This window comes from Misgurnus anguillicaudatus, chromosome 12 (assembly GCF_027580225.2).
Source record: "Misgurnus anguillicaudatus chromosome 12, ASM2758022v2, whole genome shotgun sequence".
Classification (NCBI taxonomy): Eukaryota; Metazoa; Chordata; class Actinopteri; order Cypriniformes; family Cobitidae; genus Misgurnus; species Misgurnus anguillicaudatus.
In genome coordinates this window covers 17,791,080-17,803,755 of record NC_073348.2, presented here as the reverse complement: position 1 = coordinate 17,803,755, position 12,676 = coordinate 17,791,080, and the positions used below count along the sequence as shown (strand labels likewise).

Sequence of the window (12,676 nt, the reverse complement as noted above, 5' to 3'; positions counted from 1 at the left end):
TAATTGTAAAGGTTGATATAAAGAAAAGCTTAGTATTTTAGGAGTAACTTAATTTAATATAGGCTTTCATCAATCAAGCTTTGTCTATCAAATAAATAAAAATATTTTACATAAATAAGTCAGTGAAATTATTAAATCATAACTAAATAGATAAGTATAAGTATTATTTTTTCTGCTAGGTGAGTTCAGAGTTGATGCCTCATTTCACACAAAGCAACTGGTGTGACGTCATGAACCCAGTTTATGCTCCACCCAGTGGATGAATGTGGTATTACCTGGAAAGTTCATGAACTTGCTGGTGCTGATAAACAGGCAGTATAAAGCTGAGAGACTCACAGCACTCGAGTCAAACCTAAACACACAACCAGAGAGAGACACAGAGAGATTAAGAAGCAAAACAACAACAGAGAAGACACTGAAAATGTTGAGCCTGCATGAATTTCAGCCTTCCCTCCTCACTCCATTCATGAGGATTCACTGGCCAGTGTGCAGTCTGTGGCCGGAGATCAAACCTCTTTACAGACACACTGACCTACTGCAGGAGATGAAAAAACTTCAGCACAAGATCTCTGAGGAGATCCAGCAAATGTCAAACTCTGAGGAGATCCAGCCGCTCACCTGTACAGTGCAGGAGAAAGAGGGAAGTGGCTTTGCGTTGACACTGGACACTAAAGACTTTTCCCCAGAAGAACTGTCAGTCAAACAGGTGGGCAGGAAGCTGCAGGTGAGCGGAAAGACAGAGAAGAAGCAGGAGGATGGGAAAGACTCATACTCGTACAGAATCCAAGAGTTCAGACGTGTGTTTGATCTGCCTGAAGGAGTGAATCCTGAGACAGTGACCTGCTCCATGACTGATGGAAAGCTCTACATACAGGCATCAGTCAATCAGATATCTGAAACACCTGAGAGGATGCTGCACATTCACTGCCCTCAAACTGTGAAGACAACACAGACAGAGACTGAAAAGATTCAAAACAACACCACTGAAACACACAAGACTGATCAGCAATCTTAAAAACTCTCAACAGAAGATCAACTCAACAGATTTGGACTGTGTGATTTAATTTATTACACTTCGGGATGAACTTTAGCTTTATATTACTAATCTTTATATAATAATTGTTTTGTACTTTTTAAATAATATGTAAATACAACAACAACAATATTTTGTACAATTAAATGTATTTTTATGTACTGAGCTGGATAAAATAAAATGGCCTAACAAGAACTTTCTTTTTGTTTTGTATTTTTCGTCATTCTTTAATTAGAGACTGGATTTGTAAAAATGCTTCCTTTTGAAAATGACAGTATATATAATTTATGTGTAGTGAACAGCAGACAATCAGGCATACCAGGACCCCAAGCTTTATGGTGGGGCTCCTCTCCAATTGCCAGTCAGACACTAACTATAAATATATTATTTTAATTAAATAAGATGATTGAAATAACAAATAGATTGTGTGACTTTATATGTTACTGCTATAGACCTTCAACATACATGTAATGTGTACATCTTTAATATTGGGAAGTATCCAAAAACAGTATATCAATAAACAGATCTGTGTGTCCCTCATTTCAGTCCCTCATTTCAGTAAAGTCTGTTCACACTTCTGAATGGCTGCTGCTGTCAGTATGTAATATGACAGAGGTGTAAAGTACTTGAGTAAATGTACTTCGTTACTGGACTTAAGTATTTTTTGGGCTACTTTGTACTTGTACTAAGTACTTGTTACTGCATACATCTGTGCTGTCCTTCAAGGCCTCTTGTTTTAACCATATGCAATCAGTATCTGGCCCTACAAGTTAGGGCATACACTTGATCTTGTACTATCCTTTGGTTTTTCATCAAAGACATTTATACGGTAGCCTTGAAGGGCAAAAATAAATTACAATGGTAAATTACTTATTTACAAGATTAAAAACAAATTTACAAGTTTTTTTATGAAATTTACAAGTTTTTACCACATTTACAAGTTTTTTAACAAATTTTACAAAATTTACAATGAGCGAACAAAATTACAAGTTTTTTTTAACAAATCTTCAATACGTGAAAAAATGTACAAGTTTTTTTTTTAAACAAATTTACAAGTATTTAAACAAATTTACAATGAGCGAACAAAATTACAGGTTTTAAAACAAATTCACAATCTCAAATTTACAAACTCGTCACTCTTCCCTGTTTCAGTCTATGTAACCCCGGGAGCAAACGAACAATGCAGTCCTGATTAAAAAGTTTAGAGTACCCAAACATTAGTAATCTAATGAGAAAGTCAGTGAATTATTTTGATAACTGCCATCCAAAACATGTAAAACTTGGAAAGCTACCGTTAGCTAACTAAAGCTATTTCACTTACCTGAAAATCCCTTTGAGTCACTCGGGAAGCGATGAAAAGATATATATATATATATATATATATATATATATATATATATATATATATATATATATATATATATATATATATATTATACAACAGTTCTTTCTGGTTCTTGAATCTGATTGGCTAAGAGGCGTGCAATATTCTACTGATAACGGCACAGTAACCGCTTCACCTTTCGTATCATTCCGCCACCTATTGAATGGAGGTCCTCTAAACAGGCTCATCTCTGAATGGAAAAACTGCAGACACACACAACCGCGCTGTTTTGAATCACTCTCCGTGTGTCTCATTAGTTCACTAACTCATAAATCAGTCTGTGAATCCCCAATCGGAAGTTATTATTCCGTCAAAGATCAGCGCTCTTGGATGTTACGTTAAAGTTAATGGGAGTAATGTCTTGTCACATCGTGTGGACGATTAACACTTGGAAAGAGGAATATAAACACTCATTTTTTTTCTGGAGCTATATCTGTTATCAGAACGCGAAAACACCGTGGAACTGCAGGTAAGCACCGCAGCTTTTAAATGTGGACATTGATCATTTATTTAATCGCGATGTGACTATTAAAACATGTTATGAGATATCGCCACTGGTATATTTATTAGAGTTGTTCCGATTCCAATATCAGTATCGGAAATGCGGCCGATACCACAAAAAATTCTGGCATCGGAATCGGCGAGTAGGCTACTTGAACCCATGTACCGATCCGATACCATTTTCCTAATAAACCTAGTTATGCCCGTTATAGCTAACACTAAAGCTAACGCTGCAAAGCGAAACTCATTTCTTCTTCGCTGCTCTGAATGCGAACACCAGGAAGTTACCACACGCGTGACGCAACCATTGTTTACTTAGAGCGGCAAAGGAATGAAAGCATGCAGCCGTATGTCCGCTGTTTGTAAGTTTTTCAGACTAATAAAACATTGACATGTCTCAACGGAATACACGCCCGCAGATTTCCACGGAGAACTCCGCAGATTTAATGCCCGTGATTGACAAGCACACATACCCCGCGCTTGAGATTTGAGATGTCATTGACAACAAGCACACATACCCTGAATGCGTTTGTGAGCAGCATTGACAAGTACATGAACCCTGCGCGTGCTGTTTGCTGTGATTGTTTTTAATGATAAGAGTATGAACCCTTTGATATATGAGATGAAATAAAACTTACCACTGAGTTTAACCGCAGATCTTACTTGTCTCTGTCGTCTATGTGACGCAAAAGTCAGCACACATCATCATTTCAAATCAGTTTACAAGACTGCTCTTCTTAGTTTACATTGCGTTGTAAAAATGATGAAATTATCTTCATACGTGCTTAATTCATAATAAGAACGTAGTAACACAAGCTTTTATTTTGCTATAATATATATTAACAATAATATATGTCATTTTAGGCTACAAACTATAATTCTATATTGACAAGCACATTATCTGGTTCATGTTGGTCCAGTTTAATTCAGAGGACTCATTGGTTTGGTGTATTAATTTTAATTGTAAGCCTATAAAAAGTAATTATTTTAGATGCAATTTTGTACTATTTAATAGCTTAAATTCTTTAATTTAAAACCATCCCAAAGAATTCCACAGATTTTTCCAATAATTCTAAAACTAAAACAGCCTTTCAGTTTACAGTGTTAGATTTGTGGCTGATTTTCTCATAAGAAAAATAAATATTACTGTTAAATGTCTTTCAGATAATAAAAATACTAGTTCACCGTATGTATTTGTTAATGTTTTATACAGGAATAAGTCTGAAGCACACCATAAAACAGTTATATCCATTCATACAGGGCTAGTAGTATGTACAGCTGTATATTATACAGAGACACACCCAGGTATCGGATCGGTACTCGGTATCGGCCGATACCCTGAGCCCAGGTATCGGAATCGGTATCGGGAAGAGAAAAATAGTATTGGAACATCTCTAATATTAGTTAATTGTTAAAAAAAACGTGTAATTTTTTAAATCTTGTAAATAAGTAATTTACCAATGTAATTTATTTTTGCCCTTCCAGGCCACGGTACACTTATGACAGATACCGGTTTGTCAGATCATTGGCCTGTTGTGTTTGACAGTGAGATTTCTTGCTGCTTCTCTGTATATCAGCCATCTATTTTTCTTGTTCGTCCTTTAAATGTATCTACTGCTATACATTTTAAAGATTTGTTTTTAGCTTTGGCAGCTGATAGTACCATTTTGGCCTCACATGGCATGGATGTTGAGGACATGGTTATCAATTTTAATGCAACTTGTACTGATGTATTAAATGCAGTTGCTCCTCTTAAAGTTTAGAAAACTAAATAAAATAACAGCCCTGGCTAAATGAAGATATTAGAACTATAAGGAAAAATGTAGAAGAGCAGAAAGAATATGGAAATGAGACAAACTGCAAATTTCTTACTAACTTTTGCAAGCTAGTATGTTTCAATATCAGGAAGCTTTTTCTTTATTAGAGCCAACTATTTTTCCAGCCTAGTTGCAAAAAAACTCCCATTGTCTGAAGATTTTATTTTTTGATAAATCCTCATTTTATTTGGTTTAGTAGCACGTGCAGATCTGTGTGAGAAGTTTTGCAGATTCTTTATAGACAAGATTATTGGTGGTATTCGATGATTTCATCATCTTCATCTAAAAGTTGTTATATTTTACAGAGTTCTTCTAATCTTTATGCCTTTCACACTATGGGCCCTATCTTCCACCCAGCGCAATTGACTTTGTCAGTGACACATGCATCATTCGTATTTTGCACCAGCGCACAGCGAGGTTTTTCCCTCCACAGACGCATGTCGGCAAACTAGGGAATGAACTTCAGCGCAAAAGAGGAGGCGTGTTCTGGCGCAAACCATCCCTGATGCTATTTTGCAGTTTCAAAAAACAATTGCGCCACTGACCAAAAAAAAACAACTAGTCTAAAGTCAGTGACGCGTTGCGCGTTGTTCATTATGCTATTTTAAGGGCGCATGCTTGACCATAATGTATAGCATGCACAACGCGCACACAATTTGCTTATCTAATCTACACAGATGCAACAGTTATTTTTGCAAATCATAAATTGTTACAATAAAAAATATTAACACATAAGGGAAATCATAGTGGTGAGCATTGTGGTAATAGTTTTTATTTATTGTGTGGCTGCGTTAAAAAATTCTCATGCAAATAATGGTTAAAATATTTTCATAAGTTTGTTGTGTGGCTGTATTACGTTTATTTTATGTAAATAAAGTAATTAAAATGTTTTCATAAGAAACCTTAATGTATATGAACTTGATTTGCAAGTGTACTTTGTGGTTGGACCTTGCTTGCGTTTCTTGGGTCCGATTTCAAAGCCCCCAAACCCTTTCAGCGGTGAGGGTGGACGCAGCGATGTCCTCTGCTGGCGTCAGGTCCTGTGTAGAAGCACATCCACCTCCCGTTACACGGCGTGCCCGATTTATGCTGGCAAGCTTGGGATTCCCCTGTCTCCTGACATCATTGTAGCCCTTGGCGCAACGATAGGGATGCCAGCTGATGAGACAATTGTGGCTATATTTCCTCTCACGCCTGTTTAACCGACGCTGATTTGGGCGGGTTTCTCCTATCCCCATACAAAACAACTTCTCTGTCTTTGACTGCTCTTACAAGAACGTGGGTCTCCTCGGCTGTGAACTGCTCCTGGCGTGCGCCTGGTAAATCCGTAATCATAATAGCAACCCGCCATGGAACTTGCGCCCTTGCGTTTAAAGGGAATGTTGGATAGCGCTCTGATTGGTTTATTTGACGTTACACCCAAACCACACCTATGAATAATGAACCCACTTCAGACCAGCCCCTTATTGATTTGCGCCTCGCGCAAGAGTCATTTCTCCCGCTGGGAAAATAGCAACAGCGCCCAAGATCCGCCCATAAAGTCACTTGCGCTTTGCGCTTCGCACTTGCGTTTCAGATCGTTAAAATAGGGCCCTATATCTCATTCTGATTTGCTGGCTTTGATTTCAAATATGAAATTAACTACTTGCTCTCTTGATATTATTCCTGCTGCCCTATTTAAGGAGGTATTAGATGCTGTACTACCTAATGTACTTTCCATCATAAATGCCTCTCTGCATAGCAGTACTGTCTCCATTCTGTTTTAAACATGCTGTGGTTAAAAAACGAATCTAGATTATTCTAAACTTCATAACTACAGACCCATTTCTAAGCTGCCCTTTTTGTTGAAAGTCTTGGAAAAAGTGGTGTTAAGTCAACTTATACCATACTTAAATCTTAAATAACATCCGGGATCCCTTTCAGTCTCCATTTAAGGCTAAGCACAGTACTGAGTTTGTCCTATTAAGAGTGGCAAATGATTTTTGCTATCAGTCAACTCTGGAAACTGTGCAGTCCTTGTTCGGCTGGATTTAAGTGCAGCTTTTTTTACAATTTGGACCATCGTATCCTGTTGAAAATATTAAATTGCAAGGCTGGTATCTGTGATGCGGCCTTAGACTGGTTTGAGTCTTACCTTTCAAATAGGACTATATATGTAGAAATTTGAAAATTTTCATAATCCCCAGTGTCAATTACCTGTGGGGTACCACAGGGTTCAATTCTGGGTCCAGTTTTATTTTCTCTTTACATGCTTCCATTGCGCTCGATTTTTGAGTGTTATAAGATCTCCTATCACCTTTATGCAGATGATAACTCTCTTTACCTTTAGACTTGGGTAGTGACTCTGTTTTTCCCTGCTGGCATGTTTAAAGGACAGTAAAGTATGGATGGATGAAAATTTTCTTCAGTTGAATGAAGATGAGACAGAGGTTATCCTGATTGGTTCTATGCTGCAGACTGACATTAAAATGTCCCTTTTCCCAAAAAAAGAGGGACCACATTTCACATAATCAGGCCTCTTTTCATTGACTCCCTGTGAAACAAAGAATTGATTTTAAAGTTTTAACTTACATGTTCAAAGCTCTACATGGACTTATTTATATATCAAAACTTTTAAGTTTTTATTCTCCTCAGAGATCACTTAGATCTTCAGTCCAGCTGTTATTAAACGTTCCAAAATCTTTTTTGGTCTATGCTACATAACTTCAAACACACTTCTTTTTACAATAAGAGCTTCTCCCACATTAAGTGTTTTGAAGCATCAATTAAAACTCAACTCTTTTCTCAGACCTGCTCATAATTGCTTTTTATATTGAATGCATTTCTTTCATCAGTTACTCAACGGTCCATTTGTTTATAAGTGTGAATGCCTCCTAACAACCTTATTTAAAGAGACAAACGAAAAACCGTCGCTAATAGTGCACGCAGCATTAATAATTTCAAAACATAACATTTTAGTATTGTCAGTGTTTGCCAACATTTTAATATTAAAAATTATTCAAACTAAACTGAAATGGTTCCACGAATCCATCCTAATAAATTATGTCTATAATAGTGGTCCCAACATGGTTGCCCACATGTGAGCCTTCCTTTTATCCATTGTAGTATCCCTTGCTTAGAAAAAAGTTGGTTTATAGCATATGTACACTAACATTATATTGCATTGTCATATATTACACATAGGCTACAGTATACAGCATTGCACATACAGTATGGTTTTTTGCATATTATACTCAGTGGTTAAATTGGGCCGGAGCTCACCGGAGCTCAGCTCCGTCTCCTTCAGCAACAGGGTTTAGATTGGACTGGGGCCAAATATTTTTAATGACATTCGGGTCGCGGTCGGTCGGGTTGTTTGAAATAAAGATGCAATTTAAACCTTTGTAATTTTGGATCATGCTTCTCAGAGGTCCACTGTGTTTTTAATCCTGTCCTAATCGGCCATGTCTTTGTTTTTCTCTGCAACCTCTGTAAAAATTCCAGAGCAATTTACCTAATGTTTTTCGCCAAACTCAGAGGTCCTTTGATAAATGTAATCCCGTCCGGATGCAAATGTCTATGTTTGCTCGCAATATCTTTTGAAAATGCAGTTCTTTCGTGTTTTGGCCAACGTGATCTGCCATAGGTCTTGATTCCCATTCATTCAGATTTATGTTTTTTCCATTCTGCAAAATAAAATAATTACAGTTTTTCTCAAATGCCAAAACACATTTCACGAACGTTTCCTCCATGTTCCCCAATGTCTAAACACAACCACACCTTCTCACTTCAAAACTCAAACTTTCACACCAAAAGAGCAGCTCGAAGCTTTCAAAAATGTAAACACTATACACATCATTACACACTACAGCAAAACAATTGAAAACACAATGCTCAATTTGTGAGAAGGTTCTTTGTTTCATAACTGCCAATGCATATTTTTAGAAACTTTACCGTAATGGATGTTCTCAGATCTCTGCAGAGGATTAGGCATTTAGATTTGTGAGTTTCATATGAAGAGTATAAATCTATAGTAAATTTTGCATGTACACTACTGTAACACAACTCAAGGCAAAAACATAATCTATTGCACACAACAATACTCTTGAAAACATGATCAGGGTGGTGTTGTTGGCGGTCCAGGAGGATGTCTTTTAGCTCCTCTAGGAAGGTGAGGAGACGTTGGGTGTTGTAAGACCCAAGAACAACATGCCGGTGGACAAGCCCCTCCAAACCCATGGCCACACAAAGAGTAATATTACCCCCCCCTCCGTTGGCCAGGAACCTCAGTGATGGCTCTTTGGCCAATGATGTTACGGCATCTTTGCCTTCGTTTCTGAGGGGGGAAGCCAGCCTCATCCAGGAAGAGGTACTCATAAGGTCTAAGCATCGTGTCCAATTGTAAAATCCTCTGTGAAAATGTGAAAGTGCACAGGTGTTCAGAACAACAGTCAATCAGGTAGTACAGTATTGTCCAGAAGTAATGTAGGCCACTGAGCGACACAGTATGTCCACTAACTGTACTGTGAACATGGATGTATAATTACTTGCACATACTTGTAACGTAGGTCTTTGTGTCGCGCAGAGTTGCGCTCAAAGGGAACCCTATAGAAGCTGACATTATGCTCTCAAAGTTGACATTATCGGCAATGACTTTGTCTCTGATCTCCCGGAGTCTAATGAGGTTGTTCTCACAAACCATATCCACAATGGGGGTTTCTTGTGCCGCTGTAAATATGGCAACCCTCCAACCTCTATGTGGCATTCTTTCAACTCCAAAGAAAGAAACATGTGTTGTCAATTGACATGCTTTATAATTCAGTAACACCTGATTTGAAACCAATAGACTACTTTCAAAGGCTTGTAAAATTGTATTGTGAAAAGGAAAGCAATAGAGTACAATACCTGTTGTGTTGTCTGAATGCCCTGATAATGGTGGCCACGGTGAACCTACTCAGGTTTTGCTTTTATACATGTAGTCACAGCATTAGCAACAAGTGTCTTCAATATTGAGTCGTTGTGTGTAATGAATGACGCCAGGTGTGTTTATTGTGTTCAAATATTGCTGACTGTGGCAGGCATTTTGCATCACATGAGCTTTCATTTGAGAATATGAGCAGAGTTCTTTTGCAACCTGTGTTTTAGCGAGAAAAATGTGTTAAGATTTATGAGAACAGAGGATTGTGTTTTGTGAATTGTGTCTTCATGTGAAATGTGTTTATCATATTGGGAAATGATGGCTAGATTTAGTAAATGTGTTTAGACAGATGGTCATTTGGTTTAGAGGATTGGATTTTGTGTTTTAGCATTTGAGAAAAACTGTAAACTTATCATAGCTGCAGAACAAAAACGTATATGTTCAGGCAAGAGCCAAAAGCCCGTTATTAAGGCACACTAAAACAGTGGAGTCGGGATGGTCATCCTAATGTTTCACATGGATTTTGTTGTTAATAAAAAGCATGCGGGTGAAAGTCAAGTTCAGGTAAAGTTACACCGGCTGAAACATTCATCCGCGGAGCGGACGCTGCAGATCAACATAGATAAAACCTTTAAAGCTAAAAATATAAAGCTTAAAATGTAAATCACGGTTGTTGGGGTTGCTAGTTATTCTCCGCTGTTTGCTTCTCAGTAGAACTGTACAATACGGGAGTGCGGTTACCGTGACAACCCTAAATCATTTGGTTAAAGCCAGTTGTAGCCATTTGTGATTAACAGCTATTCATCCAGCCCGTCTCCTAGCACGGGATCGATCACACATCCAGATACAGAAGCCACTTTGATGTTGATAAATGTAAACGCGCTGTGTCCTGATATACTGATGATACGCCAGATGTGAAAAATGCGAGATTTCGTATGCAAATAAACCCTTGCCTGAACTTCACCACCTTCCTGTTTCGGTGTCACATGACCAATGGAGCGTAAATGATTAACTGGATGTTGAATGATTTGCTACAGGGATCGATTGCTTTTCCTTGCTTCCCCGGATGTTGACTCTGAATATTTTTAAACTGAATTTTTTGAGACGCTGGTCACAGGTCGGAGCGGACCACAGGTATCGAGAGTCACGCCCCTTCCTAGTTTCCACCTCGAGGAGGTCCTAAGAACACCCCAATGACTAGACACACAGAGAGCGTAAGTATAATTAAAACAGACTTTATTAAATTACTTAAAAAGGGGTAGGGAAAGGGGAAAGGGGTTCGTAACTGGAACTTGGCTGGGACTACAGGTGGACGTACAACACAGTATGCAGACTTTAACCTTTGGCATGCGGTAAATACGAGGTAAGTAAGTGGGCTTTGCTATAACTTCAGACGGGCGTACAACGCAGTATGTTAACTCTGGCTCTTAGCACCAGATGGGTGCTTCACACAACAGAACAATGCGGGGCGGTGGACTTATGGTAAGTATACCAAGGAGCAAAAAGTAAATCAACTCACAGACCTTATGAGGAGATGGACGTCAGGCGTTGACCTACTTTGGGACTTCCACACAAGGCCGTTAGGGAGTGAGAGCTGCTGCGTTGGACCGAACACGGCCTCCGCCGATGTCACCACACAAGTGGGCTTAGATGAGAGGTTACACGCTGGGCGTGCTGCATGGGGTAATAAAACTGTATTACCCCCCCGTTGGCCAGGAACCTCAGTGATGGCTCTTTGGCCAATGATGTTACGGCCTCTTTGCCTTCGTTTCTGCAGGTTGAAGCCAGCCTGATCCAGAAAGAGGTACTCATGAGGTCTGGCCATCGCGTCCAACTGTAATATCCTCTGTGAAAATGTGAAAGTGCACAGGTCTTCGGAACAACAGTCAATCAGGTAGCACAGTATTGTGCAGAAGTAACATTACATTGACATTATCGGCAATGACTTTGTCTCTGATCTCCCAGAGTCTGATGAGATTGTTCTCACGAACCATATCCACAATGAGGGTTTCTTGTGCCGCTGTAATTATGGCAACCCTACCACCTCTATGTGGCATTCTTTCAACTCTAAAGAAAAAAACTTGTGTTGTCAATTGACATGTTTTACAATACAGTAACAACTGATTTGAAACCATTAGACTACTTTCAAAGGCTTGTAAAATTGTATTGTGAAAAAGAAAGCAATATAGTACAATACCTGTTGTGTTGTCTGAATGCCCTGATAATGGTGGCCAGGGTGAACCTACTCAGGACTCCTCCTGCTTCAGCCATTGTAATGCCACGGACAATGACATGGTCAATGACTGTTGCTCGCATCTCGTCCGTAATGATGGTGCGAGGTTGTCTTGCTCTCCCTCCTAGACCTTCTCCTCTCCCTTGTTGGCCTCCTCCTCTCCCTTGTTGGCCTCCTCCTCTCCCTTGTTGGCCTCCTCCTCTCCCTTGTTGGCCTCTTCATCTCCCTTGTTGGCCTCCTCCTCATCTTCCTCCTCTGATTTGAACTCCTCTCCCTCGTAGGCCTGCTCCTCTTCTTCCATGGCCAGCTCTTCTCCCTCCTCTGACTCGAATTCCTCTGCCTTTATCTATTGTGTTTGTTTGGAATCTTCAGCAAACTGTGCACTCTGAACTTGCTTTTATACTTGCTCTTACATGTGGTCACAGCATTAGCAACAAGTGTCTTCAATTTTGAGTCATTGAGTGTAATGAATGACGCCAGGTGTGTTCATTGTGTTCAAATATTGCTGACTGTGGCAAGCATTTTGCATCACATGAGCTTTCATTTGAGAACATGAGCAGAGTTCTTTTGCAACTTGTGTTTTAGTAAAGAAAAACGTGTTAAGATTTATGAGAACGGAGGATTGTTTTTGTGAATTGTGTCTTCATGTGAAATGTGTTTATGATATTGGAAAATGATGGCTAGATTTAGTAAATGTGTTTAGACAACTGGTCATTTGGTTTAGAGGATTGGCTTTTGTGTTTTAGCACTTACGGAAAACTGTAACACTGAATTTCATTTTGCATCTAAATCAGACTTTGAATTTTAAAAG

General features: G+C 38.9%; 1 protein-coding gene across 1 annotated transcript; it reads left to right on the top strand.

The window, feature by feature from the left end:
- Positions 1-244: 244 nt before the first annotated feature.
- Positions 245-1,228, top strand: LOC141369187 (heat shock protein 30-like). Its single transcript, XM_073874733.1, has one exon. The coding sequence runs from the start codon at positions 260-262 to the stop codon at positions 1,013-1,015; it is 756 nt and encodes a 251-aa protein (XP_073730834.1). The 5' UTR covers positions 245-259; the 3' UTR covers positions 1,016-1,228.
- The last annotated feature ends 11,448 nt before the right edge of the window (positions 1,229-12,676 follow it).

Excerpts from the sequence above, each read along its gene's own strand:
- LOC141369187 (XM_073874733.1), top strand. The coding sequence starts at position 260 with ATGAATGTGGTATTACCTGGAAAGTTCATGAACTTGCTGGTGCTGATA.